Consider the following 26,783-nt stretch of genomic DNA (forward strand, 5'->3'; position numbering starts at 1 on the left):
AGCCAACTATTCCACCTCTCCAACCGATCAAATCTACTCGACGGGACCGACCATTTGCGTTCACAACCTGCGACTTCATCACACACCTCCTGGCGTCTCACGGATATAATGCTCAAATGGTCGTGGTAGACCATGATTCTACAAAGGGGGTAATTCTTTGCCCTTGCACGGAGAAGATAGACGCGCTAGGCACAGCCAAACTCTACCATCAATATGTCTACCGAAGATTTGGACTACCAGATGTCTTTCTCACGGACCGGGGTCCGCAATTCGACTCCCAAGTCATGAGAGAATTGTGGAAGCTAACCGGAGTACAAGGACGAATGAGCACCGCATACCATCCTCAGACCAACGGTCAAACGGAACGAGCCAATCAAGAGGTAGAAGCGTACATCAGAATTTTCTGCCAGAACAATCCGCACAGCTGGGCACAGCTTCTTCCCGATATGGAAGTGGTGTTCAACAATTGAGAACACAGCGCCACAAAGCATTCGCCATTCTATCTCATGTATGGTTCACACCCAAGGATCATCCCCACAGCCTTTCCCAAGACTAAGGTTCCATCCATACAACAATGGCTTCTAGAACAAACCCGCGCACACGAAGAGGCCCACGCTGCCTTAGACCAAGCACAGCATCGCATGGCCTCAAGAACTTACAGGAAGTTTTCACCGTTCCAGAAAGGCCAGAAAGTTTGGCTTGAGATGACAAACTTCCAAGATGGTTATCCCTTCAAGAAACTCGCACCCAAACGTCAGGGACCATTCAGAATCAAAGAGGTTCTAGGACCTTTGGTATACAAACTCAATCTTCGAGGGCAGCGAAAACTTCATGATGTCTTCCACGCCTCGCTTCTCACCCCGTATCATGAAACCGAGCAGCACGGCCCCAATTTCATAGAACAGCCTCCAGAGATCATCGACGGCCATGAAGAGCATGAAGTTGAGGCGATACTCAATCACAAGACATCCTATGGCTATGTCCAATATCTCGTCAAGTGGAAAGAACAGCCACAAGCAGAGAACTCTTGGGAACCCGAGTCTCATCTAAAGAATGCCCAAGATATTCTGAACGCGTATAAAAGGAGGTACAATCTGCCTATTGGCTCTCCAGCCAAGACAACTCCAGTCGCAGCTACAACCAGTTCTAAGTCTCCAAACCAGCCTCGCTCCGCTACTACACAATGTCTTCCACTCTCGCCACCGTCTACGAGCGCGTCCCCGTCTCCACTCTCACCGAGTCCACCTCTCAGATCCGCATCCGGAGCCCTTCCTCCATCAATCTCCCCGACGCCCAGTACACCTACGATGCCGATGTCTCGGAAAGCGACTCCTACCACGTCCCCGAAATCGCCCAATCCCGCGCACTCACTCCAGTCTCCCATGAAAGCACCATCCCAGTCGATAAACACTCAGAGTCCCACTGGAACTGGAGCAACGCTAGCGCAGAAGAAACCAAATGAAAATACCGCGAGACCACTTACCTCCAGCGACTCACCAAAATCCGCAACGACTACAGCGCCGTCGAACTCCTCTCGCAACTTGCCCAGGAAGAGGACAATTCCACGAAGATATTTGCAAGGACTGTCGCGAGCTTCCACGCGCTCAACGAACACTTCACGAACACTCATCGCGACGCTGCGAACCTGGTACACATCGATGACGAAGGACTCGCAAAACTCAGAACGCAAATCGGGAGGACGGACATAGAGCACTTAGAAGCGTGGAGGGACTTTGCCAATTACTCGGAAACACACCCATCGGCAGCACGCATCGTCAACACCGCTCATCGCTATCAATTCGGGCCATCCATTCACTTCGCCTACTTATTTAACGACTTCGAACCCATGCCCAACCCCACGCCAACTCACTCTCGACCGCTCTCAGAACGCATCACATCTTCGTTGTCCAGCCAGTCCTTTCTCGCGTCCAACCAGTCCTTTCGGTCCTTTCGGGACCAACCATCCCCTTCGACGAGCATGCCGTCTCCCCCATCGTATGAGTCCAACAGCCACATCGCCACCAAGAAGTCGGTCCGCTTCTCCACCCAACACAAATCCCTCGATCATTACGATCCCGGATGGACGTCCCCGAGCGCTCTCTCGGATTGGACAACTCCTGCGAAGGTTTCAAAGAGGCAGCTCAAGCGCAAACGCCGCTGTCGCAACAGGCAGTCGAAGCCACTCATAGTCATCAAGAAGGCTCTCGAGGAGGCAGTCGCGAAGGTTCAGGAGGAGATCTGGGCCCTTAACTAACTTCGATCGCTGCTCGAAGGTAGATTAGGGGGTAATGTTATGATGGGCATGGTGGCGTGGGATATCATTTCCTTTTTCGTCTCTGACTCTAGTTTAGTAGTACTGCCTTCGTCGACTCATAGAGCGCAGCTTCACTGACTCACCCGCAGTCCCTTTGACTAGTAGACTAGTCCTTAGGTAAGGCTGAGCAGTAGTATAAATACCCCGCGCATGTACAGTAGCACCCCAGCTTTCAGCTCTTTCGTAAATTCACGTTTCTTTATTCTGCTCTAACCTCATCTGCGGATAAAGCGATCAGACAAGCTTCAGGCTTGCAAAGAAACCTCTGTCATAACAGCTAACCCCGAGCGGGCGACGTGGCTGCTGGCATCCGCCAACTTGAAGCCCGTTCTGCCGCTACAGAAAACAGACGTAAGCCAGATTAATATTCAAAAAGCCTCTCCCCGTATATTTTGCCGACTGAACTGGGACACTGTTGCCAGCAGAAAAGAGCTTGGATCTGATGGCATTAGACGCCTGGTAGAAGCGTTGTGGCGCAAGCGCCAATCAAGCGCTGTTGTGCTCTTCGTGTCCTCCGCCGTAGTGTGCGACGATCAAGCTCGCAGGTGACCCGTGCCGCTCCCGCGACCTAAAACAAAGGACACCTAATTTACTCAACAAAGTAAGCTCTACAGCATCAGCTAACGTTACGCTGCATTGCTCAATCTCTCCTCTTCTTTTAAGTTCGCCTAGATCGTTGCACTCGCTCTAGTCAATCATGAACGGCGTTCCCGAGCCTGTACCGGCCCCCACCGACTGGGAGGTCGCGCTGCAGCAGCTGCGCATTACTAATGAGGAGTTGCAGCGCCGGCGCCTCGATGCAGAGAAGGACCGTGAGCTCTTCCGCGAGTTGTACAACAAGGCGTCTGCGCACGCGAGCGAGGTTGCTAAGGAGAACAGCGAGCTCCTCGAGCGCGCGCAGCTTGCGGAGGGGCGCCTGCGCGATGGCCTCGCGATGGTGCGCGGCACGTATGAGGAACGCGTGCGCGCGCTGCAGGGAGAAGTCGAGCAGCTCACGGGCCTCAATGCGATTCTCGTCGCAAAAGACATAAAGACGAACGGAGACGAGATAAGACGGCGCGCGGCAGAGGAGGAGAATCTCCGCGTAGATAATCAGAAGCTTAGGGCCGAGATTGCTGAGCTACGACTCGACTATAGGCGAATGGAGCGCTTATTGGAGCAGCTCGGCGAGAAAGAGCTCGAGCAGCTCACGGAACAGGAAGAGGAGATCAAACAGAAACTGGAAACACCTGTTGCCTCTGGTATGGCGAGCACAGATATGGAGACTTTTGTGAAGACAGAGACGATCGTCACCCGGTGACTCAAGCACAGTAGGTTACTCTATGTCTCACCAATGGTCACTGACTAAATTCTTAATAAATAGCCTATGCTTCAGCTTACTGCATAGTTTGTACATCTTTGACGGTAGTTCATACTCTAAAAACTATTGCAGCACAAGACGCATGATGAATTAAGTCAAATGTTACATATGTTTATGCTCACTCCGATACCCGAGATGGAGACAGGAACAAAGCGCAGAACCTAAGCTGGATCAGTACCCCCTTCGTTGTCAACGGAGTCCGCCCCAAGTAGCGTCCAATACCACAGGCGCAACTAATAGTATCGCCTTGTACGCCTCCCAACTCATTGATACACCAAAGTCTCTTTTCCAATTTCCTTCTTGACAGCGAGATGCACCTTCTGCGTCTCGGAGATCTCTGCACAGGATTGGCGTGTGATCTTTAGCTCGTCGCGGAGGTGTTGACACTCGTTCTCATGGCCGATGTGGCTAGAGGTAGAGTCGGCAAGGTTTTTTTTTACGTCTGAGCGCGCGAATCTCAGGGTGTTCGCTCATTTTGGGCAAAGCCTTGAGCAACTGAAGTTTGAGGATATTCGGCCCTAGGCTGCAGTGAGATAGCGTACGAAGCCGAATTCTGACTACTCGGAAGTCTGTCCTGGTAAGGATTTTGGTGGGTACTAATGCCTGCGAACTTGCGAAATACAACGAGAGAAACATGACCACTGGGCAAACAGGGATCAAGAGCGCCGCGTGACAGAAGCCTATAAACACCGAGAGCCATTTGGGAGTAATAGCCGTGGTAGCTTGACGGGGAGATGTCGGTCTGCATAATGAAACGCGCAGAAAGTCGGAAGATGAATATGTGCCCGTTCAAAGAAACGAGTGGGAGGGTCAACTTGATAGCCGACCAGACGCGATTGTGCGTAAGATAAACTTGCATGCCGTGATTCTTCTCTGCGTGTTTTGGGCGAGAGACTTCAATAACTATGCCCCAAGACGGATCTTTTTGCTCTAACGCTCCAACGGGTAGTTTGCCAGAACGAATGAATAATTTATCCTCTAAAAAATACGTCAGCTGCGCCGAACTTCTAATATCTTCATATGGAGCATACCTGACTCGTTGATATCCATCGCCACTGAAGAACAAGATTGAGGCACGGAATACCGCACCGTTTGCAACAACGAAGACCATGTCGGATCATCCATGTGTAGGCGTTCTCGGGCGGCGAGCACAGTGGACGCCAGAAAAATTTGTGCCTCCAAAGTGCCGTCTCCACAATCCGATGCTGTGACGGCTCGGAGTGGTCCTCGTATTCGCAAAGTTCGCAAGGGGCTTAGCGTCAAGTCTTCGACGAATGTGACATTCCGCAAGTCGCACTCCAAAACCATGGGGAGACGGTGGACGAAGCGAACGAGGTCCGCCACTCTCCTTAGCTTGAGGCTATGTAGAGCAACGCGAAAGAAGGGGTATAGCGACCCTGGCAGGGTTATTGGCAGCGCCTGGCCAGGGAGGAGACCAAGCCCTGCGCTCGGCTTGAGTTCTCGAGATGGCATATATTCGGGAGACGGTGCAGTGATCCATGACTTCTCTAATATGATCTCCACTGTCGGGCGTACGAGCCGTTTCCACACTTGATAAATACGGTGAAGCCACGGACAGCATTGGGCCCCTCGATGTTCGACGATCACGTCTTGGATGCAGTCGGTAATCGGTGGTCGCACGATAGCTGTGGCATCCATCAAGGCGAGTAGTTCCACCAAATCGAGATGAGATCGTATGATGATAGTGTGGAATAGAGTGGGACGGATAATCTTGGCCCAGTGCCGACATAACGCACTGCACGCCGCAAGGCCACGCCTGTCAAACTTTTTGGCGGGGTTATAAATGCGCGACGCCCATGTCACGATCATGTGGACTACCTCCGGCGGAAGGGCTGCGCCTGCCTCTTGCATGAACAGACGGTACTAGAGCAGAAACCCTTGAAAGTCTTCAGGCCTTGCACGGTGGTCAGAGCTTGGCTACAACGACAGAATGAGAATTGACAAACCTTTGGCCGTGGTCGCGTATACTCTACTAGTGACTCTAGGTTACGATACATATACGATTCGTACACGTTTACTAGGATAGACGCATTTCTGGTTAACGGGTAGGATTGATCATACGCACATCAGCCACAGATGCGGTGGAGAATTCGGCTAGTCGAATCGGAGTACCATAAAGGTTTGATATGCTGGCCATGTCAAGACGTGGACACCAGATGAAAAACTTCTTGGGAATGTGAACCAATAACCGACAGCTGGTTACTCAAAAAGGCAGCGGAGCATCCAGAATGGGCGTCGCCACTTAGTGTGCTTCTGAGACTGACTACTCCGCGAAGGTCAGCCCAAGCACTACCAGAGACAAAAGGACAGCCTACGACACCCGTTGTATTCATAGAACCGCGCACATCAGCCTTATGTCTCTCCCATGTACGGCGCTGGCGTCCAAGTATCCACTTCAGCATGCGATTCAGGACAGACTTGCAGCTACAAGGCCATCGTACATATCCTGCGAAAGCCTCACGACGCAGATCTCACTTCTATAGGTTGCCCGGATAACAGCGGGCTGCGGCCGATTACGGTAGCCATTATGGCCCAGAACCTCGCCGCCATCAACACGTTGCTCGACCTCGCGGCTCTTGGCATCTGCGGCAGATGATTCTCTCTGGCTACACCTCCCCGACAACCAGCAAGAGACACCAGTGTTGTACAACCTTCGCTCGCTCCGAGAGAGCCCGCGGTTCGTCATCTATAATCTGCGGGATGGAGCGTCAAGCAATACCACGAAGACATACATTCAGCACAAGATACCTGCCTGTGCCTGCGAGAAATGCTCTTGAGGATGGCTGCCTCCGAAGATGCGCTTCAGATTACGAGATGAGTGCACCCTAGACACACGATTTCTGGCATGAGTGGCTGATATTTGAAAGTAGAAACTGCTCACGACATATGCACCACCATGCTCCCCAAACTGGACAATCTCTCCAATAATCAACCACCAGACAGCACAGCCCTTCCCAAAGACACGCCACTGCAGTTTATCCCCGTCACCATCCTGCAATCTGGGGTCTACAAGCCCTTCTGTGACATCGGCCACCGGTCCGCCTTCCGCACCATCCGCGAACTTTTGAGCGATCTAATAGGGTCTCCATTTTCCGACAAGAGATAGCGCACGGAGCACGGAGCGGTAAGTACGACCACCCTGCGGTCGAACACTTCTTGGAAAGAGGCGGAAGCATCAAGTACGCGCTGCATGGTCGTCCACCTCGCCGCATGCCTGAGTCGCATGCCACTGGGCAACGGCACCTACAACCAGAAATAAAACGAACCCTTCAGTTTAGGACCCTAGTCTAGGGCCTCCATACTTCGGCTCCTCAAAATTCCTAGGATGGCCGCTTATATCGTTAGACGGAGGCCAGAGCACCACAGGACGACGAAGATCTAGCTCAGTCCGGGATATCTTGAACGGCCTCGGAAAGAAGGAGAAGAGGATCTGGCTGATGGAAATCCAGCAGGACAAGGGCTCGAAGGACCAAGAACGCCAAGCAAAGCTTAAGGAGAAACGGGATGAAAGCGGTTCGGGCGGGTATCACTTGGATACGCAGTTCGTCGGAATGCGACACCTTATGGGCCTTCATTCTCCGCCGAGCTAGAATGTCGATGTTCATAGTAACGGCGACAGACGGAAGGATTGTTAGCTGAAGCGTGCCTAGATAGGTCCGGATTAATGAGAGGTCGTGGACACGGCAGTGCGTTTGAAGCCTATTTTGTGGATAAGTCTCTTGTCAAACGCCAATATCTGACATTTTTTAGAATGAAACACTGCGAATTAGGGTAACACTTACGGGGTATGGAAACGTCAGGAACAGCAATATGGACACCCAGCAATACGTCACTGGGTGAGACATTGATTGAAATTCGTGTTTTTTGCGCACTTACAGGTCCGATGCCATAAGGCTTTTCCAATAGTGTATAAACATAAGAATTGAGACGCGGAATATACAATATAGTATCGTTGAGCTGTTTCCTACCTGACGAGCCTTGGAGTCACGTTCGAACATTTGCAGAAGTCGGGAACGTAGCCTACGGCCAAAGTTTGAGGCGGGCGACACGGTTGTGCCTGATTTACTGATCGCGGATCGCGGCGGCATTTGCCGTGTTGCGGCTGCATAGGTTGGGACGTGGATACGATTATACAGTGCGCACAAAGAACCAGTTGATCCCGTTCGAAGAGCATATTGTAGTCCCGAACTTTTAGTTTGTGGGTATATCAGCCGTGATACTGTATAATGTGTTTGTCTCTGATCCCGATCGCTAGCAACTTGACGAACAAGGCGGACAGTCGACGTATTAGTCCACTGAGCCTGCTTCTGCAATGACAGCGTGGCATAATATTAATTTGGCGCGGCCCTGTCCGTTTAGGAACAGCCGGAAGTTGACGTTGAAAACTGCATACAACGTGTTCAAGTTATTTTGTACCCTTTCTGTTGCGCCGCGTGGAAAACAGAAACGTCCTAACAAATTTCATGGCAAACAGCTGTTCACACCACACATGACGCAGCTGCGACTCTTCGCATCCCATCCGATGTCCAAATACCTGACAGATTGAAGCAGCGGCTCATCAGACGTAACGAGTTGCACAGCGGGTGACTTAATGAATGCATTCCAAACTTGGCCACAGCATCAACAAAGTGGCTGCTCTACGATAGGGACTTTGCCTTGAGGTGAGCGTCCTTTCACTCGCTTGTCAATGACCATAGTGAGCTTAGAGCAGCCCGTAATACTTCGTAAGGCTTGTCATAGGCCACCAGTGCCGTCATCTACATAAGTCGGGGCGGCTGCCATTCAATCCCGCGTCTAAATAACATTCGGATCGCACATCCACGTCTCTGCAAGTTAACCATGTCGTCACATACAAACATCACGCCTTCATACGACCCCAGCCGGCCGTTAGGTATGCACGTTACCTGTATGCTTGATGATGCTGTTTCAACACTTCTGCCTACTACAGCGCACGAGCAGTGCAGCACGCGAGGAAAAGTCCAATTGTGTCACCTTTGCTGGATTGACATGTGTGTATCGACTTCGTACATCTCTTTCGTCTTCTGACGATGTGCTGATTTTTATGGCCTAAGGCTCGTGATCGATGAAGATTATGCTCACGAGCATTGCCAACAACAACAGCAGGGTCAAGCAGGTATGCCATGCCGGAGACGGAAGGCCCTCCTTTCTGAGAGCTCTTTAAAGGCTTCTGCGGGAATGCTGCCTGTGCTCAAAGATCGCAGACACTAAGCGCTGCTTGGGTACGTCGCATCGCCTAGTATGTGGCCCACGACCAAGCTTAGCACAAAGTGAATAGATCGGGGAAACCATTCCCTGTGATGGAAAACGAACGAAGATGTGCTCTACGTGTTATACTTAGTATGTGACCGCCCCCATTCACTACTGTCGGGAGTCCTGAGTAGTTCTTGGATAGTGGCATGGCCGTCAACATCGCACGAGACCACTGCATCCTTGGTAGGTTCCAGCCTGATTAAACCACTCGACATTTATAGTGATTCATAACCACTCAGTGAAGGAGCTGTCCGAGTGCGAAGCACGATTTTGTTCGTGGCGCGGCACAGATCGAAGCGCACTGCCTGCTGGAAGCACGGCACAGCTGGTACATCCACTAGGGTATTTTAAAGATACAAGTCACTCACAGCATTCCTATGACGTAGGAGATCTTCCCTGTGAGGTTTCCACGTATGCCCCTCTGTGCTTGGTGTTGGGCGAACGTGATGCATGCCTTCCTGCTCTTATTTCAGACGCGCTGCTGACCATATCTTGCCAGCGACGACAATACTCTCCGAACTCGTTACTTTTTCTTGGTAAGTGGCCCCTGCATTTTTTGAGGATGAACATACGATCAAGCTTAATCACGTATAGATATCCGCCTAGGGAAGAGCGTAGCTTGCGCAACGGGGCTAGACTGTTGCCCAGGAGGAAAATCTGGAGTGCAATTGAACCACATTCAGCCACCTTATCCCGTAAGTGTCTCGTGCACGGCATATGCGAGGTTTATTCGACCCGCTACCCAGGCACCTTATCCACCCCCAATCTGTCGCTGCACCGGTCTGTGCCCGCTCTGTTGGTCACAGTGAGCATTCGCCTACTTTGCTTCCCTGTATGCTGATACACACACTTTGCAGGACTCATGACATCACCCGGAGGCATGTGTGCTACCAAGGTGCGTCAAGGCTTGTGTATGCATGACGTTAGATAGATTCTGATTGACTGCTTTACACAGAAGTTGAGCTCACCATCTGGGGATGTGAATCCTCGCTGTGCGCCAAGCGTCGCGCTGCTTACGATGCAGCACGGGACGGCATCCCATACACCCCATGCTATGACTTTCAAGGAGATTTCTGAAAGATTTAATTTCAAGGAAGGGGCGTCGTCTCAGGGCTGGTCGCTGTGGCGACATCTGGCTAGATTTAGTAATACCATGTAATGTGCAGGTATCACAAAACAATTGTATGGGCTAATTTGTTGTTTTCTCCCGCCACTCGATTGAGACACTGGGCAATTCACCAGAGAAGATATGAAACTTTGACTCAAGCTTCGTCCCAGTCCGTCCGAGTCAGAGTCCGTCCGAGTGGCAAGCGCCAGCCATGGCGGAGTCTGACAGTGGGATATTTCATTAGATCTTCGCTATGCTTCTTACCATCCTACCACCTCTTGGCTGATTCAGACTCAACCGAAATCTAGAGACTCCATCGCTCACGACGGAACCATGGTCGGCCAAATCTGCGCTAGTCCATCTATCGGATAACCGTGACCCCACGGTCATTCTCACGACCTGGTCATATACCCATCTAGACGGCCCCGCTTAGCCGCGCCATAGGCTACGAGTCCCACGTTGATAATCCAGCTACTGTATCCCTCAATGGCCGGAGATCACCTACGTATACAGACAGTGATACGTTGCATTCCCATCGCAAGCATATATATCAGCGGTAATCTGGACTTGCTTGCACTTCACGCCCCCATCCCTCGATAATGGCCCCTGCTCTTGAAGTTCTGTTTGCGCAGACTACTGAAGCTTATCGCAAGGACCCTTTCGCTTTGAACCCGGTGTTGGAAATCGTGGATGCGTCGAAGGGCAGCTTGGGGTGAGTGGTGGGCCTTGGTCCATTACAGAATGGAAGTTGACCATTTGTAGCATTTACCACGGTGCGGCAGTCGAAGATCCCAGCATCCTAGTGATCTTGGTTCGTGAGTGTAGCGTTCTCACGTCGCACTCATGAACGTACATGACTCAGTTCGTCAGCCTGGGCCACGCTCGAGGACCATAATGCCCTCATCAACGACAAGGAACGTTACGCGAAGCTTGTCGAGGTGTTCGCCAAGGCAGGGGACGTCAGCACAATCAATCTCTTCCATGTCTACTTCGACGGCGACCTCGCGACTGTTCTTAATGCCCCATTCACATCCTTTACTCATATCATCTCGGCGAAGCCGGGTAAGACGAACGACGATCTGCAGGCAACTGTCAAGACTTTGGCGAGCTTGCCTCAGGTCACGGGCTGTCATGGCGGTAGTTTCGCCAAGGCCGTGGAGAAGGACGAGTACGTAATGTTGTACGGATGGGATGATCCCAAAGTGAGTCGCCTTATTGTACTGTTCAAGGCCTAGCTGAGCTCTTCTCGTGACATAGATACATCACGCGGCAGCTGAGCTGGAGGAGACGCAGAAAGCCGTGAAACAAGCCGCGGAAGTCATCGACCAGATAAAGTACGGACACGTGAAGCTCGTCACTTATAAGAGGTACCAGTCGTGAATACTTGACTCAACTTTGTACCAACGTAAACAGGTCCAAAATACTATGTTCTCTCTATGACCTTTGAGACATGTCTTGACCAAGCCGACCCGCGCCAGACGGTGTCTTTATCCGCTGGTGCGTTATATTTTGGGTATGTTCAGTAATATGTGGCGTTGATCCCCGGCTTGGATCATCGGCACATGTTATTGACCTATTCAAATAGACGTTGTGCATGGCGCGTTCTGGTGCGTCTGACTCATATTCTCCTCATGCTCTTGCCAAGTGTGCAGTAATACTGTTCTCCATTAGAAAACGCGGCTCGCTCTAAGTCCGCGCCTGGGCGTTCAACACGTGCGTTGTATTGTTACTGAGGTTGTCACATTGCGGCTGATTTTGCTCAGACTCTGAACTGCTGCTCCCTTCGCTTCCTGTAGCGGGAGTGATTTTCAGGCACATGGGGTCGACGTTAGCCACAAAAGCGCAGTCTCCCGCGAGACGCATGCAGACGGCGCTTTCGGCATGATCAGAAATATCAGATAAGATAACAGGCACGATCTATTCTTGACAGCCGTGGGCCGTATGGAGGCAAAACAAGGTGCGTATACAGGCGCCTGATCACAAGCTTATTCAAAATTCTCTGTAGAACAGGGGCTGCGGTTTCACCCCAGGCAGTTTTATCACACTGCCGGCCATGCTGGTCTTCCGCTTCGTGGACCCATTCCCACCACCGTGGCATGCGCCAGACATGCACGTGCCGTCGAGGACCCTCTGTAATCAGATAAGATGGCCGAAGCCGTATCGTTTTCGTTCCCCAGTGGAACCCCCACCCCCAGCTCGACATTCCTATCGCAAACGAGTTGTCCATGCAGCGCACGTCTGGCGCAGAAAAGTCGCCTGTCGACGAGAAAGGGTCGTATGAGCTCAAGGAGTTGTCGTCGCCACGGTCGGGGGACGTCGTCCCCCGTCTTTCCTCCGCGACGGTCACGAAATCCAGGTTGCCGTATTCGTGGCAACTGGCCATGATTATTCTGACCTGCTTGTGTACATGTACGTTTGCCAGATCCTTTCCGCTTGCATCTGTGGCCTGATTAAGTTTCGCAGTCGGTAATCATTGGTCAAATGTACGATGACCACTTATTTGATATTGCCGCATGCACTCACTTCATCTCCTTCCGAACCGCTCTTATGTAGGGCTTGATTGTGTGAGTTGTCAGCCGGGCTAGGCTAGCCTCAATTCGCTGACTTGGTCACGCAGGGCTCTGAAAACAACAATCATCAAAGAGACAAACATCAACAACTCACAGTTTGCGACTTTGGTGAGTGCACATAATTTGCCATTCATGCGCACGCTGACTCGTCTCAGGTTGCCGTGACCAATCTTGTAAGCTAGATTATCTTTCCGCCTAAGCTGCCGTACTCACACTCCTGCAGATCAACACCTTCCTCTGCATCGGCTTCGGCTTCACGATCGACAAATGGGGTGGCGCGATCATGTCCGTCATATTCGCGGGCTTCCACCTGTCCGGCTCCATAGTCATGGCGGGCGCGGCGACAAACAACTTGAACAGCTACCCGCTGCTCATCCTCGGCAAGGTTCTCGCCGCAATCGGCGACGGCTCGCTGGACAACGCCCAGCACCGGATCTTCTCAACGTATTTCGCGCCGGGACGTGGCTTTGGGTTCTCCATCGGCACAATCTGGTAGGTTCTTTTCAGCTGCTCGCTTGGTTGTGCACATGCTGATACGCTCGCAGGGGCATCGCGAACCTCGCACAGTTCACGGGCCAGTCCACCGCGAACGTTATTACGCAGAACTTGGGGTCGTATGCCTGGGCACTGTGGATTAGCTCCGCCATCGCGCTCTTTTCGTTCCTGTGTGCTATCTCCGTCGTGCTGCTGGACATCTACCTCCGCCGAAAATACAACGTCACGGACCAGACGAGCGGGCGGCGTCATGTTGGCGCTGCGAAGGCAGGGACCTTCAGGCTCGATGCAATCAGGCACCTTCCCGTCACGTTTTGGATGGTTGTTATCTTTGCTGTGTTCGAGAACGCGGGCGTACAGTCGTTTGTGTCCATCTCGACGTGAGTTTCGATTAACCATTCTTGCGCTGAGCTATCATTGATCGGGGTATGTGTGAAGCCAATTCGCTCAGCAACGTCTCCAGAAGGGTGCCATCATTGGTGGCTGGGTGTCCAGCTTCTACCTGCTACTTCCAGCGTGTCTGACGCCGTTCATCGGGATATACATCGATGTCTTCGGCCAGCGCATCGGGTTTTGTGAGTCTGATAGTCCAACACATTCTGTGCGCTATCTGACATGTGCACCTTTAGTGTTCATCTCTGGCCTTACCTTCCTGATTTCTATGCTACTTCTCAAATTCTCGCACAGTGTTCCCACTTTCAGTCAGTGAATTGTGCTTCAGTATCGCAGCCTTGCCTGACATTGCGTATCTGCAGTTGCTGCATACATCTTCTATGCCCTTTCGCAATGCGTCACTCCCGCGCCGCAGGTGGAGATCATCCGTAACATCATCGCCGACCCACAGTACTTTGCCACGGCCTTCGCGATCAAGAGTAAGCATGCTTTAGTCGTGCCGCAGTGATAGCTCTAACTTTGCCTTGCAGAGTCGGTGGTACAGGCGTCGATTGTAATCATCACCACGGCCGCGGGCAAGATGCAGGACGACTCGAGCACGAACTCGCTTGACCCAGCAGTGTCACTCTGGCTCGCGTACGCCTTCATCTCCGTCGCCGCGTCGGGCACGCTGCTGCTAGCGGCGTACATCGTGCCGGGCATGCTCGCCGCCGCGCGGCTCTCGCAGATCGCGCCGCGGCACCTGCCCGCAGAGGTTGAGAAGCTCGCGCGCAAGTGCGGGCTCGAGAAGCCCGTGGACGACGGCGAGGAGGAGTTCAACGAGACGAAGGTGCTCGAGAGGGAACTCAAGTCGCCGATGATCCACTCGCCGCTCTTCCGGCACGCGTTCCTCGCCTTATCAATGGGTATCATCGTCCTCGGCTGGGTCCTCTTCGGCCTCGGTGTCAGCTGGGGAGTGCACGGCAGCGTGGTTGCCGGCTCGACAGGCGAATAGAGTGCAAGTGCTGTGCAGTTGTGTATTATGGTATTACAAGCGTACGTGTTTATGACCAAATTTGCTGTGATGGTAGGCCAGGGCGAGCTGAGTAAACTGCCGAACCATTTGTCATGGGTGTAGTTCGCGCAAATCGTCTCTTTTCACGGTGAGAAACTCCGTGATGACAGTGATGTCGCGGCCGTAAGTTGGAAGTTTAGGTCTAAGCGCTTGAGTGCCACATTGCGCTCCGTTCCACTTCTTTCTATGATGCTTTCCCTCACCGGTTACCTGCTTCCTTTGTAAGCACTCGCTGCTCATGATTCGCAGGAAACCGCTTGGTCAAAGTTCGAAGACGGGAGGAACACGCCGAGGCCGTTGGCCCATGTATGCATCCGCCTCCGTCGGCTCGACCGTGAGCTTGTTATCGTCAGCAGACAAACATTCGTGAGTCCAGAGTATATATACTTGGGAGGTCATGTAAAGCCTCCGATTCTCACAGCGGGGATACGTAACCAACAATCCGTGAGTCGAGACAGCCTATCGCTCAGTTCGAGCTCCTTCTGACACGCTCTTTTACCTAGACTCTCCTCATGGCGCTCCTTCCAGCACCGGCGAAAGACCAGGCCTATGTTGACGTCTCGGCCTTGCGAGCAGGTCTCGTCGAGATTCCTCGTGAATGGGCTATAGACACCGCGCAGCCCGGCGAGAGGATCAAACTCCCAGCTCTCGCATTCCTCTTGCGGCACTCGAAGAACGAAGACACGTTTATTTTCGACCTGGGTCTACGACGAGACTGGCAGAACATTAGCCCTGGCGTGGTCGAGCGTATGAAACACGTGCAGTTCGATATCGATGTCCCACAAGACGTCGTCGACTCTCTTGCAGCGGGCAACTTGCCCACAGATGACATCAAACACGTCTGTATCTCACACCTTCACCTCGACCATACCGGCAATCCCGCGCTGTTCAAGAAGTCCACCTTCGTTGTCGGCGCCGGGTCCAAGGAGGTGCTCGACAACGGGTACCCCAAGAACCCCGACTCAATGGTCTCTTCCGACCTGCTGCCCTTAGACCGCACGCGCTTCCTCGACCTTTCGGGAAGCCCACCGCTGGGACCTTTCGAGCACGCGCACGACTTCTACGGCGACGGAAGTCTGTACATCGTCGATGCCGGGCCATGGCATGTCCAAGGGCACGTCAACCTCCTTGCGCGGACGTCGCCCGACGGCGGATGGATCTACCTCGCCGGAGACAGCGCACACGATAGGAAGCTGCTCTACGGTGAGGCCAAGATCCCACGGCACCATCTGTTTGGGTGCGCACACCTCAACCCCGAGAAAGCAGCGGAGCACATTGCGAGGATTCGGCAGCTGATGGAGAATGATTCGAGGGTGCAGGTGATCCTTGCGCATGACGGGCCGTGGTATGCTGAGAACAACCACAAAGACGTATGGTTTCCCAGCGGCAAGCTACCTGCGTTGTAATATTTAGCATGTGGACATGGATTTAAAAGAAATTTTTTGCGTCTTCTAGTTGCTGAATTAGCGATGTATTACAGTTTTTGACAATGTCGCAAGGAGCACCTCGAATGGTTCGAGAGCGTGCTTGCAGGCGGACATTTCTGTTCAATTTTACGCGTTAGTAACAGCCGCGCAACTCCCCAAGCGCCCAATGTGCGCTCTCTGGGCGCCAAGGCGAGATTTCTGGAGTCCGGCTAGCGAAATTGTTGCGCTTGCGAGACTTTTCTCTTGCGACAGCTCAGGTGCTCAACTTCTTGTCACGCTCTTCGTCCCACTACTCACGTATCTCGATCACTGTGGTCATTTTCCCTGCAAAAACTTTGGACGCATCCGAGCTCGCCATGTCTGGAATTCGCCTCCCTTCTGGGCTCGTTGACCTTGTTCTTGCTCGAACGAGCACTTCGGCAGGCCGCGCGAAGGCCTTTTCTGGTTCGCTCTGGCAGGCTACAGCACGGAGACAAGCGCACTCAGCCGTAGTTCTAAGGCCCCGGATATTGTCGCCGGAGTACGAACAAGATAAGCAGTCCTTGTATGCGACAAGGTGCGCATCGAGTGCATGGTACTTGGGTGGCATACCTGACATTTAGCATCGTTAGGACTAGCCGCAAAATGAAGGAAAAGAGAAGAGCGGTAGCTTCGCTTGGTGACCCGCAGCCGAGGGCGGTGTCAACATTAGAAGAACGCGTGAACGCTTTGAAGAATACGATGGTGTCTGAGGTGCGCCGGCGCACAATATGTCTCCTTGCGCGTAATTAACCTCGATATACCGCAGGAGGATCTTGAGACTCACGAATTCTACGACGAAGAGCAGCTACTGGCAGTGTATGAGGATCTACTCGCCCTGCCCAAGGAAGGAGCACCTGACACTCAGACAACACCCATAGTCAAGCAACCTGAGGAAGATTCTCTTCCTATCGTCAATAAAATTGCCGAGCGATTGCTACCCGACATATCTGAGCCATCCACCTCGACTGTCGCGCCGCAGCCTGTACGCCATGCTCTGATAAAACACCTCGAACACATGCAGACAGATCTGGAAGCAGTCGAAGCTGCTATGAAGAAATCAGAGCCTGTCGTTCCTAGCGATGAACCTCGAGAGTTTCTATCCTCTACACCTGTCGTTCTTGTCACACAAAAGGAGTGGATAGCCCTAGTCGCTCACTGTGTATGTTCTGTCCGTGTTCCATTCATTGCCCACGCTGATCGCTATGCAGGTCCGGGAACATGATACTGAGGCAGCGGAACGTGTGCTAGCTCTCATGAAAGTGAGAACTCATACGCATTCAGTCACCAAAATGCTTCACTGATCCTGACGCTGACAGCGGTCAAGATGTGACACCCCTGAAGAAAGCTTCAATATCGTGTTGGCCGTCTATGCCGAAGCAGGCGATATCGAAAGGGCTGATCAATTTGTCTCCAAGTTTCTAAGCAGTCAGTGCGCTATGCATATTCGATATTCATCCGATACTCATACTTTACGCAGCCTTACCAACCGAGCTACAGCGAGACCTTCACATCCAAGCACATCTCAAAGCAGTCCCACAAGCTGCTTTCCCTAGAAATGCTCTCCGAGCTCTTCATGACTATGAAGGCCGCGCCTTAGCACCATCCCAAAAAACGTACTCGCGCTTGATCACGCGCCTTCTGTCAGCCGGCTCCTCTGTTGCACACGCACACGCATGGGATCTCTTCTCGCACATGCGCTATGTTGCGCACCCTAAGCCAGATGCCCTCATGTACACAACCATGATCCGTGCCTGTGCGTCGCCCTCAATCTCGTCGGATGGTGAACCCGAACGCGCGCTGGACCTCTTCATTGAGATGACAATTGACAACGACATCCCGCCGACGGCGGGCGCGTATACTGCAACAATCCTGGCATGTGCACGTTCGGGGCGTGCAAAGTACGTGCACGAGGGGCTGCGGCTCGCGAAGGAGATGATGGACGCCCATCGGGACGCCTATGGTCATTCACAGTTTATGCCAGGTCGAAGCTTTTTCAGTGCACTCCTCGAAGGCGCTAAGCGCATCGGTGACCTCCCGCGCGTGCGGTGGATCCTCGCAGAGATGGTCAGGGAGAGCCTACTACCCGACGCCGCGCCCGGCGACCCACAGGTCGATCCGCACAGGGCGATACGAGAGGAGGCGATGCTACACATCTTCCATACGTACGCAGCCTACAGGACGCCGTACATCCGCTCGCTTGCTCCAAAGGCTCCTGAGGTGCTACAGAAAGCCAGGCCACAAGATGCATCGCCGATATCGGACGTGGAGGAAGAAATCAGCGAGGTCGTCGCTGAACCCGAAAAAGCATTCTCCCGCCTGCCGCCGCAGAGCCATGCTGAGGTCATTCACGAGGCCAAAATGCTCTTCAGCCAGCTGCTCGACGATAGCCGGCGCGCGGAGGGAGTCTTCGCCCACGTGCAACTCACCCCACGATTACTGAATGCGTATCTGTCCGTGCACTACAGGCACTCGCCAATTGAGACCTGGCGCGAGCTCTTCCAGACAGTCCATACCGATGTGGGCGTCTCGCGCAATGCGTATTCGTACGTCGAGGTTCTCGAGCGCTGCGCGATTGCGAGTAAGGCCGAGCGGCCGACGGCGCTGCGATTCGCAGAGGGGGTTTTCCCCGAATGGTGCGCTCTTGAAGACGCATGGCGTGCAGCGGGCCCGCTGGAGGTCGTGGCAAATGCTAGACTGATCGAAAGGGCGCATGCTGCGATGATTAGGGTGCTTGCTCTGTGAGTGTTTCAAATCCTTCACTGCACTCTAGGCTAATAGCACCATGCAGCACGAATAATGTCCAGCGCGCAGTAGAAGCCATAAAGGCCTTCGTCGCGGCGTACCCTCCCACAGTCGTGTGCGAGCCTGCGCCACGCCCCGAGTTTCGGAGCACGCGCACGAACCTCCTCGGCGCACGACCGCTCGTGCGTATGTTCAATGTTGCGGATATCCCCGATGACAGCGTGCCGCCGCTGCTGTCGTTCACGGAGCTCGAGTTGCTACATCATCGGCTTGTTGTCGCGGGCCGCGCGACAGACATCCGGTACCTCAAGTGGGTATGCAAGGAGTACGAGGGCTCGCTTCGCCGCCGCCGTGAACGAGCGCTCCAGGCTACAATGCACCCGGTATACAAGCCACAGCCCCTGACTTCGTAGGGCACTTGGTTCAATGTGGGTTTGATCTAGGCTCTGTGTGGGCTGTTCTGTCTGATAGAATAATGTAGATGCGCTGCTTTAGATACTACTCATTATACCGCATTGCTAATCGAGGTTCCGTTCACCGTTTGTCAAGCTTCAAATGCTATGTCCATCTGGTAACAGTTCTCAGCATGGGTTACTATGCCTCTCTCATCTCGCGAGAAGTTTGCGCTGCAAGACCTGCATCCGCCCCAAGCCCTGCGGAAACTGGTGAGCTACACCTGATCGTGACACCTCGCAGTGGCGCTTAGACCGTCAGGTACGAGGCCTCTTCGGGTCCTTCGATATTCGTCAGCGGCCGCAAACGATTATGTCGCGCTCTCGCGTTCCCTAGTTCCATGCCAAGGTGCTTCTGGCGCATGACACAAATGTAGTGGGTCACTGCCTCCGCCGCGAACTGCTCTACATTTCTCATTTACGCCGCAGTCTCATTTGACATGCCGAGTCGATTGTGTGTACGGCCAAGGACTCTGCTGGAGGCTCCTACTTAAAGACATGGACTCTCGGCTTCGAGTCACCGGCGGCTTTTGCGGCCTTGTCTGCCCTTACTGTCCGTGCAGTGAACGGCGCAATGGACGGCGCTCACGTTCGCTTGCACATGTATAACGGGCACACGCGGATTAGTTCGGTGGTTACTATGGTACCGTCAAAGATCGACAAATTGTGCCTATCTGTGATGCATTCATAGGAGAAGCGGCGCATCATACCCTCAATAACTTGCGTGTTTCCTACCCTCGATCTATAGTGTATCATTGATAATCGAAGGACATGGTCACGGTGTATGACCTGCGCTTGCCGTGCACATATCTGTGTATGTGACATCCTCTGCCCTGGGTATTTTCCCGCAGCACAAAGGCCACCCAACAGCCCAACGCACAAGATGCAGACAGTCTTGCCAACCATACGCACACCGTTACGCGTTATGGGCGACCGCGTCCAAGGCGTAAAAAGCAACGATTTCACATTAACGCTTAGTGCAAAATCGCTCTGATTGTCATTCGTTCGCTCTTCGTCTGTTTCGCTTAGGACCTTGGACCTTTCTTCGGTGGTCCCTAGCAGGTGACTTGGTATGTTCCTGGCTGTTCCTGGCTGTCCCTGGCTATTGACATTTCCGTCCTTCCATATAGGTCCCTCCGCCCTCTTCCCGCTTCGGCCGGGATGAGATCTGCCTAAATGAGCGCTCCTTGCCGTGCCTCCACACACGTACTAGCCTTCGGATGTTCACATTATTGCAATAATCTTCTCGGCGGGTCTTGCATGGATTAAGCCCTCAGCGCGCATGCGTAGTCATTCGGCGAACACAAGGCGAAGTTCCAAGAACACTTACGTGGAAAATGACGCAAAGGGTGGGGGTCTGGGCAATCGAATGTGCAAGTATTTAAGTGGCTGCGCTCAGACTAAAGTGCTGTCAACACCCACTTACCTTTCTCCCTCGAGCTTTGCAACAGCTTGTTTCTGCGAAGTACCATCTCTTCGATAGGAACTGATGAAGCTCTTCACCGTACTATCTACCTACGCGGCCCTCATACTCGTCGCGTTGAGCGGCATGACAGCTGCTACGCCTATCCCAGCTGTACGTTACACTCCGCGCTTTCGCATGCGCCTGCCGTCCACTGACACGCCTCTTCGATTGTAGGAGCCTGAACTTCAAGACGTCAGCTCCCTTTCCTTACTTGGTTTCTCCTGTGAACTGACGTTTGCGAATAACTAACTCCAGAGACAGTACTGCGGCTCGCGCTGCGCATCCTGGTAGTGCACGCCATTTACTTGTGCACAACGAGTGTTTCCGCACCATTCTGAGCTCAAAAGAGTTCTGTAAATCTATTTGAGATTTCCTGGTCTCGGTCTCCGCCGTTCCATTTCCTTCTCTTGAATCCTACTCATGTGTACCAAGTATGCTAGCCTTGCATCATGATATCGTAAGTCGCTCCGCTTCATCATGTGCGAGATGTGTCTAACGCTTGTCTGTGCCAGTATTATCTACATTAGCACTGTTTGCTGTATATATTATCCCGTGCAAGTAGTATTCATATTATCACATTGACGTCGATGGCGATCGCGCTCCACGCTTTTTTCTGAAATCTCCTGTGCCTTCTCGTGCCTTCGGAAGTCGTCCTCGCCAAGCCATCTCCTGCATTGCTTCTCTATTTCCCTCGCAACCCTCACGCGTCGATGTTTATCAGGGTGTATCTGTCGAATATAAAGCTCAACTTCAATGACTTCGCTTTGCCTGATGCTCCTTGCGAGCCTTGTACAGCTAGCTACACTACCAGTTCGCAACACTCTGCGTCTCCGCCGCAGACATACCGGCCATCTTTGCGTACAGACTGCCCCAAATCCAGCCTAGGATTGGCTCCTAAAGGGAGATAACAAGATTTAGTTCGCGGCAACGAGCGAAGGGAAAGAATGGCTACATCAAACAGGAGCTAAATAAGCGGACACCTACCTATGTTTTGTGGATCGTTTCCAATACAACCTGAGGGCTTTTTTCCGTATAATCTGGGGGCTGTTTGCCACATGATTTGAGGACTGTTTTCCAAATGAATCGCGCGAAGATAGCTAGGCTCTTCGATCCAATACCTGCCAGAACACGAGGTCAAAGACAAGACTACATTTTATGTCAGAGAATGGCATACACAATGTCCGTGAGGTGTAGAGCGGGCGCAGCCGGCCCCGTTTCGTTGTAGGGAGGCCCAGAGTTGTTCGGATCGGGTTTGAAGCCAACAAGTGTGAGATGTGAGTGTGTGCGAGCCTGGTGGAAGATACCAATCAAAAAAGAGGCTGCACTTGGCGTCCGGCGACCACAGATGCATCTCTTCCGGCGGATACCACTAGCACTCCTGCGTCACCTTGTCCTCGGCCTTTATCCGCATGATACCGCTTGCGTTATTGCTGGTACCGTACACCGAGATGCGACTGCCTGAGCGTACAAATCCAGTGCGACACTGATCAGCAAGGACTAGCAGAGGCTGCAGGGTGATACGCACCGACGAAATCAATCTTTACAGAGGCGTTCATTTGCGTCGTCCAGATGTCGACGCCAGGCTCGCACGGGCCGTCAAACCCATAGTACCACGCCTCAGGTGGGCCGTAGAGCACGTCTTTGTCGAAGTCAATAGAATCAGAGATGGACCAGACGGCCTGCCTAGGCCACGCAGCGGCCTCTTTAAGGACGTTCGCGAGTAGTAACGGGAGTAACGGGAGGATGGAGAGCCGTATGAGGAACATGGCTGCCGTGGCCGAGCTTGGCCGAGTGCCTGCGGGGAGATCGAGGAGTGCGCATAGGGAACAAGCAGTCCTAGCATCAGTAATTCTATCATTATCACTCAATCAGCTCTCGCCTATCTTGGCCTAGCCAGGCTTCAAGTCGTCGCTTAATATAATTCTGCGCGATGCAGCCACTCTTCTGTGGAATTTTGTGAATAGCGACCAAGAGCTCGAGGGCAAAGAAGTGTTCTATGACAGAGTCCACCCCGTCCGCCAAACGCCTGAATTGCTCTAAGTATGATATCAAGCTAGCCTTATCACACTGGCAGTAGCACTGTTTTATCATGAGCTGAAATAATTACCAGAGGTCTAGAAGTATATAGCCTTACCAGAGCTGTTCACGGTCATTGCCCATACACAAGAAACCCCACTCTCCTACGCCACTGGTAAAGGTGCCCCCCTTCTCTCCGCGTATTTCTCGCACTTTCGTGTTCATTAATGTTCATTGCGCATCAACAAATAGATTATCCTACGAGACTTGTTGCTATGTCCTAAAGCTACACTTAATTTATATACACTGAACGGAAGAGTAGTGATAACAACGGAAGATTGTTTAAAACGAGTACTTTTCTTCCCAAAAAGACTTCCAGATGGACAAGCAGAGGAGCACAGTTTACAGTTCCACCTTCGCATGGTCAGCGGCACGCTTCGCGCCCTCAACCTTCTCGTTCCAGTACTTTTTACCCGTGCTTTCGTAGTCAGCCGACTTGGCCTTGGCCTCTTCACCCTTCTGTGACGCGTAGTCGGTGTACTCGTCGGCCTTCTTGTGCGCATGCTCCTTGTTCTCGTGGTACTTCTCGTTCGCCCGTGTCTTGGCGTGTTCTGCCGACCCAGTCAGAAGGTCAAGGATCTGCAAGGCTGTCAGTATCTATCCTCATAAGGTGTCTGGGAGCTCACCATGCCAAGCTTCACTTCGGCGGACTCAACACCGGAAAGGATGATGTTTTTAATCTTGACATACATGGACTCGGCGCGATGCTGCGTCTGGACCCAACGAATACGAACTTCCTCTGCGTTCATGATGTTAGTCCTATATCCTCGTCGTCCACATCGAAACGGAACTTACGAAGGAGGCCCGGGCGAGACGTGGGGAGAGCGTCTTCAGACAGACCGTGTTCACGCAAGTACGCGCGGAGACGGGCATCAGGCCAGACAAGATATGGAGCGGTGCGTGCAGCATAGTCGTTGTACCTGCGAGGATACGTAGTTAGGTTTGAACCTTCACGTTCGAATATTAAAGCCTACTTGTCGTGCATCATGGCAACAAGCTCATCGCGGGTCTTCTGGGCATCGCTCCTGATGTAATCGTGCTCGACGAGCCATTGACGCATGTCAGAATCGCGCCACGATCCCCAGACAGTGTCTTTAGCGTTGACGTAGTTGTCGGCCATGAGCTTCTCCAGCTTCTCGCGCTGAAGCTGAGCATCCGACTTGACGATGTCGTGTTCAACAAGCCAGTCCTTCATCTGAGAGTCTGACCAACTCGAGTAGGCAGTGTCCTGAAGAGACGAGACATAATCCTGGTCAACCTAAGTGGCTGTATGCACATCCGAAAACCGCGACGCACCTTGATACCGTAATAATACTGGTTCATTGAAGCGACAAGTTCGTCGTGCGTCTTCTGAGCATCCGAACGGAGTAGTCCATGAGAGATGAGCCATTCGCGCTGAAGGAAGGGTTAGCCGGATACAACTTGGTATGGCGTAAACAGAACTCACGATATATGAGTCAGACCAGGCCTGCCAAACGGGGTTGACAGTCTTCGCATACGTTTCCCTCATCTTCGCAAGAAGCTCGTCACGGGTTGCCTGCTGCTTAGTCTTGATTACACCCTTCTCTTCCAAATAAGAGCGGAGGCGGTTGTCATCCCATCTGTCCGTATGGTGTGAGCAAGGCTCAAAAGCCACATACATGTGTACTCACGTAGAGTAGACGTAGTCCTTGGTGTCGTCAAATGTTCGTGAAATGTCGTTAGTCGCCTGAGCGTAGGTGGAGCTGACGGACTTCGAGGCCTGGTACGCTGGGTCGCCATAGACTGCACTTGAAGCAGACTTGCTGGCCTGGCTTGCCATGCTGGTAGCGCTCTTTCCAGCCTTGCTCGTGAGCGATGCCGCACTTGCAGAGGCGTCGCTAGCTAGGGATGTCGCACCCGCAGAATACGAGCTTGCCACGCTCGTGAATGAGGTGTAGTGCTGCTTCGCCATGACCGCGAGCTGTTCCCGCGTGCCCTTCGGTTCGATCACTCCTTGGTCGAGCAAGAACTCGCGCAGACGCGACTCGTCCCATGTGTCGAACGCGTCCGCCTTCAAGCCGTGGAACACCTGCTGCATTTTGGCGTACTGCTCCGAGGACCATGCCGAAGCCTGTGCGGAGGCAGACGACGATGACGAATCGCCACCAAACCACGAGGCTTGGGCCGTCAGGGAGAGTGTGAGCAAGATTATGAGCGATGTCGATCTCATGTCGTCTTTGCAGTCACGTAGGTTGACGAGAACGCTAAGAGTGACGTCGGCGCCGTCGAAAACGGTGAGAAAGAAAGAAAGAGTGGGGAGCGAGCAGTGATGAGAAGGTATTTATTATCGCAAGGACCCTGTCGTCATGAAGGATGGAGTGACGTCTTGGCTCCTCAGGTCGGTTGGGTTTGGTGCCATGTCTGCGATGGGCCTAGGTGGTGCTCCGCTAACCAAGAGAATGACGCAAACCGTTACAGCACAAAGCGCCCACTTTTGAACAGGGGCAGCGGGCATCAAAGACCCCGTGCACCCCTTACCGCTCAGGACCAAGGTGTAACATTAATTCATCTGTGTTGGCAAACACCCTCTATAAGTAATGTCTGAGAAATGTCACAAGGCAGAAGAATAGCTTATGCGACAGCTATCAGACACGCTTCCAGCGTTCTGACCAGTCTTTGGTCCGAGGAGACCGCAGCAGACTGTAACAGCGCGCCTGTGGAACGATACGTTGATATCAAGAGCCAGTGGAGAATCAACCGCATTCTTGATTCGCTGGTTCGCATCTGCTACAACAAATTTTATTGCATAACCCACGAGGGTGTACGAAAGAGGCCAGGCTACCTTGATGGGCACATTCACCGCCCAGCATCCCATTCCCCACCCTCATCTTGCATTTCATACCAGCGATTTTCCAGCCTGGAGCAGACGTAACAGATCCATCTTCCCTCGCTGTCCTGGCACGAAGGCATAGCTATTGCTGTCTGACAACGACAGCACTGTGCAGGGGGTGGCGGGAGCTGCTGCTCAGGTGCCTCCTGCGAAGCGGCATCTGCATTGGCAATGCTGTCGCGCCTATCTGCGGGACGCCGACGCTTGGACTGATGGACCTTGTCAGCCGCGAAGCACGAAAAACTAGGCAGAATCGTACCGTAGCGTACTGCAGACCGCACGGGGCGCAATGCACCTCGTGGTGTACTATGCCAGGGCGCCATTGCGACCCGTCTACTGGTACACCGCAGTTTGTGCACTTGGCCTCCGTCGGGTCGGACGTAGAGCTCGCCGCATGAAGGGCTGGGAGACGCAAGCCAGCGCGCGTCGTCATGGGTACTCCCGAACCTTCTGGCATACGGGTGCGAGCATGGGGTTCGGGAGGCGGGGTCTGGAGGAGCGAAGGCTGCGCTTGTGGTATGTGTGTGTCGAGCAGCTGGGCACGCGGCTCGTCGCCAAAGCCTCTAAAATTGGGCAGGAGGTAGGGCACCTGTGGGCCCATAGGCTGCCAGCGCGGGAGTATGGGCTGCGGGTAGGGGTAACGTCCGTGCCACTCTTCGCGCTGCCCAGGCGGCGCTGTGGGCTGCACGCCCTTTATGTCGACTTGTGGCATCGGAATTTCAGATGCTCCACCGTGCTGGGCTGGAGGTGGGGGAAGCTGGTGGTCAGACATCGTGCAGCCGAGTAAAGGGGGATGTCACGGGTGTGGCCCTCCTGTTTGAATATATAGTCGGCGACATCGTCGCGCGGCCAGCTAGTCACCTTCCCAGAACCGGGTCATTGGCAACAGGGGAGCACACTTAACCGGATGCGATCACTGTACGGAACAATTACCAAGGCCTCGAGGCGTTGCATGTGCGCCGCTTGCAACCATGTACCGCCGTGTGAGGCCCGTCACCGAGTTCCTGGATGTGTGCGTGTTAAATTCCATACCGTCCCGATCATCCAATGCTGAATAGGCATGGGCGGGAGCAGTTTGGCCCTTTGCCCAGCACTGCGCGTCTTATTGTTCCATTAATATTGTAATAGCGCCTGAGTTGTCCAGACTTGATCACTTCTTCCGC

At 53.1% G+C, this 26,783-nt stretch overlaps 9 protein-coding genes across 9 annotated transcripts; 5 read left to right on the forward strand and 4 right to left on the reverse strand.

Moving 5' to 3' along the window:
• Nucleotides 1–1,183: 1,183 nt before the first annotated feature.
• On the forward strand, nt 1,184–2,254 carry PHACADRAFT_198695 (uncharacterized protein; the record flags this gene model as incomplete). The annotated part of the gene is made up of 2 exons (XM_007398930.1): nt 1,184–1,399; nt 1,490–2,254. 2 exons carry the CDS (start codon nt 1,184–1,186, stop codon nt 2,252–2,254), a joined length of 981 nt encoding a protein of 326 aa, XP_007398992.1.
• A 715-nt stretch (nt 2,255–2,969) lies between these two features.
• Nucleotides 2,970–3,634, forward strand: PHACADRAFT_261224 (uncharacterized protein). The gene has a single exon (XM_007398931.1). The coding sequence runs from the start codon at nt 3,012–3,014 to the stop codon at nt 3,612–3,614; it is 603 nt and encodes a 200-aa protein (XP_007398993.1). The 5' UTR covers nt 2,970–3,011; the 3' UTR covers nt 3,615–3,634.
• Nucleotides 3,635–4,131: 497 nt separating this feature from the next.
• PHACADRAFT_211877 (uncharacterized protein) lies at nt 4,132–5,546 on the reverse strand (the record flags this gene model as incomplete). The annotated part of the gene is made up of 2 exons (XM_007398932.1): nt 4,132–4,652; nt 4,706–5,546. The coding sequence occupies 2 exons, from the start codon at nt 5,544–5,546 to the stop codon at nt 4,132–4,134; spliced, it is 1,362 nt and encodes a 453-aa protein (XP_007398994.1).
• A 5,122-nt stretch (nt 5,547–10,668) lies between these two features.
• PHACADRAFT_261228 (uncharacterized protein) lies at nt 10,669–11,512 on the forward strand. The gene is made up of 4 exons (XM_007398933.1): nt 10,669–10,786; nt 10,837–10,889; nt 10,945–11,276; nt 11,332–11,512. Exons 1-4 carry the CDS (start codon nt 10,674–10,676, stop codon nt 11,452–11,454), a joined length of 621 nt encoding a protein of 206 aa, XP_007398995.1. The 5' UTR covers nt 10,669–10,673; the 3' UTR covers nt 11,455–11,512.
• Nucleotides 11,513–12,060: 548 nt separating this feature from the next.
• PHACADRAFT_211879 (uncharacterized protein) lies at nt 12,061–14,718 on the forward strand. The gene is made up of 12 exons (XM_007398934.1): nt 12,061–12,187; nt 12,252–12,483; nt 12,538–12,557; nt 12,628–12,638; nt 12,692–12,752; nt 12,800–12,817; nt 12,868–13,136; nt 13,190–13,519; nt 13,578–13,714; nt 13,769–13,840; nt 13,895–14,011; nt 14,063–14,718. Exons 1-12 carry the CDS (start codon nt 12,128–12,130, stop codon nt 14,524–14,526), a joined length of 1,791 nt encoding a protein of 596 aa, XP_007398996.1. The 5' UTR covers nt 12,061–12,127; the 3' UTR covers nt 14,527–14,718.
• A 371-nt stretch (nt 14,719–15,089) lies between these two features.
• On the forward strand, nt 15,090–19,611 carry PHACADRAFT_149497 (uncharacterized protein). The gene is made up of 7 exons (XM_007398935.1): nt 15,090–16,569; nt 16,625–16,745; nt 16,801–17,193; nt 17,243–17,293; nt 17,351–17,459; nt 17,512–18,772; nt 18,823–19,611. The coding sequence occupies exons 1-7, from the start codon at nt 16,370–16,372 to the stop codon at nt 19,187–19,189; spliced, it is 2,502 nt and encodes an 833-aa protein (XP_007398997.1). The 5' UTR covers nt 15,090–16,369; the 3' UTR covers nt 19,190–19,611.
• A 1,581-nt stretch (nt 19,612–21,192) lies between these two features.
• Nucleotides 21,193–22,651, reverse strand: PHACADRAFT_211882 (uncharacterized protein). Its single transcript, XM_007398936.1, has 3 exons — nt 22,219–22,651; nt 21,868–22,151; nt 21,193–21,811 (listed from the first exon to the last, which is right to left on the reverse strand). The coding sequence occupies exons 1-2, from the start codon at nt 22,457–22,459 to the stop codon at nt 22,063–22,065; spliced, it is 330 nt and encodes a 109-aa protein (XP_007398998.1). The 5' UTR covers nt 22,460–22,651; the 3' UTR covers nt 21,193–21,811; nt 21,868–22,062.
• A 278-nt stretch (nt 22,652–22,929) lies between these two features.
• Nucleotides 22,930–25,118, reverse strand: PHACADRAFT_261238 (uncharacterized protein). The gene is made up of 7 exons (XM_007398937.1): nt 24,422–25,118; nt 24,217–24,370; nt 24,066–24,164; nt 23,744–23,997; nt 23,565–23,689; nt 23,396–23,508; nt 22,930–23,348 (listed from the first exon to the last, which is right to left on the reverse strand). Exons 1-7 carry the CDS (start codon nt 24,958–24,960, stop codon nt 23,112–23,114), a joined length of 1,521 nt encoding a protein of 506 aa, XP_007398999.1. The 5' UTR covers nt 24,961–25,118; the 3' UTR covers nt 22,930–23,111.
• A 284-nt stretch (nt 25,119–25,402) lies between these two features.
• Nucleotides 25,403–26,511, reverse strand: PHACADRAFT_186768 (uncharacterized protein). The gene is made up of 2 exons (XM_007398938.1): nt 25,880–26,511; nt 25,403–25,829 (listed from the first exon to the last, which is right to left on the reverse strand). The coding sequence occupies exons 1-2, from the start codon at nt 26,390–26,392 to the stop codon at nt 25,587–25,589; spliced, it is 756 nt and encodes a 251-aa protein (XP_007399000.1). The 5' UTR covers nt 26,393–26,511; the 3' UTR covers nt 25,403–25,586.
• Nucleotides 26,512–26,783: the final 272 nt, after the last annotated feature.

The sequence above is a fragment of the Phanerochaete carnosa genome (genome assembly GCF_000300595.1).
Source record: "Phanerochaete carnosa HHB-10118-sp unplaced genomic scaffold PHACAscaffold_8, whole genome shotgun sequence".
Classification (NCBI taxonomy): domain Eukaryota; kingdom Fungi; phylum Basidiomycota; class Agaricomycetes; order Polyporales; family Phanerochaetaceae; genus Phanerochaete; species Phanerochaete carnosa.

Bases quoted from the DNA above. Each gene is read 5' to 3' on its own strand.
- PHACADRAFT_261224 (XM_007398931.1), top strand. From the start codon at position 3,012: ATGAACGGCGTTCCCGAGCCTGTACCGGCCCCCACCGACTGGGAGGTC.
- PHACADRAFT_261228 (XM_007398933.1), top strand. From the start codon at position 10,674: ATGGCCCCTGCTCTTGAAGTTCTGTTTGCGCAGACTACTGAAGCTTAT. The intron at 10,787-10,836 runs GTGAGTGGTGGG...GACCATTTGTAG, and splicing joins GCGTCGAAGGGCAGCTTGGG to CATTTACCACGGTGCGGCAG. The intron at 10,890-10,944 runs GTGAGTGTAGCG...TCAGTTCGTCAG, and splicing joins CATCCTAGTGATCTTGGTTC to CCTGGGCCACGCTCGAGGAC.
- PHACADRAFT_211879 (XM_007398934.1), top strand. From the start codon at position 12,128: ATGCTGGTCTTCCGCTTCGTGGACCCATTCCCACCACCGTGGCATGCG. The intron at 12,188-12,251 runs GTGCCGTCGAGG...TTCGTTCCCCAG, and splicing joins GGCATGCGCCAGACATGCAC to TGGAACCCCCACCCCCAGCT. The intron at 13,715-13,768 runs GTGAGTCTGATA...GTGCACCTTTAG, and splicing joins CGGCCAGCGCATCGGGTTTT to TGTTCATCTCTGGCCTTACC.
- PHACADRAFT_149497 (XM_007398935.1), top strand. From the start codon at position 16,370: ATGTCTGGAATTCGCCTCCCTTCTGGGCTCGTTGACCTTGTTCTTGCT. The intron at 16,746-16,800 runs GTGCGCCGGCGC...GATATACCGCAG, and splicing joins AGAATACGATGGTGTCTGAG to GAGGATCTTGAGACTCACGA. The intron at 18,773-18,822 runs GTGAGTGTTTCA...AGCACCATGCAG, and splicing joins ATGATTAGGGTGCTTGCTCT to CACGAATAATGTCCAGCGCG.
- PHACADRAFT_211882 (XM_007398936.1), bottom strand. From the start codon at position 22,459: ATGTTCCTCATACGGCTCTCCATCCTCCCGTTACTCCCGTTACTACTC. The intron at 22,152-22,218 runs GTGCGTATCACC...TTGTACGCTCAG, and splicing joins TGTAAAGATTGATTTCGTCG to GCAGTCGCATCTCGGTGTAC.
- PHACADRAFT_261238 (XM_007398937.1), bottom strand. From the start codon at position 24,960: ATGAGATCGACATCGCTCATAATCTTGCTCACACTCTCCCTGACGGCC. The intron at 23,998-24,065 runs GTGCGTCGCGGT...TCGTCTCTTCAG, and splicing joins AGTATTATTACGGTATCAAG to GACACTGCCTACTCGAGTTG. The intron at 23,509-23,564 runs GTAAGTTCCGTT...TCATGAACGCAG, and splicing joins GTCTCGCCCGGGCCTCCTTC to AGGAAGTTCGTATTCGTTGG.
- PHACADRAFT_186768 (XM_007398938.1), bottom strand. From the start codon at position 26,392: ATGTCTGACCACCAGCTTCCCCCACCTCCAGCCCAGCACGGTGGAGCA. The intron at 25,830-25,879 runs GTACGATTCTGC...AAGGTCCATCAG, and splicing joins GCGGTCTGCAGTACGCTACG to TCCAAGCGTCGGCGTCCCGC.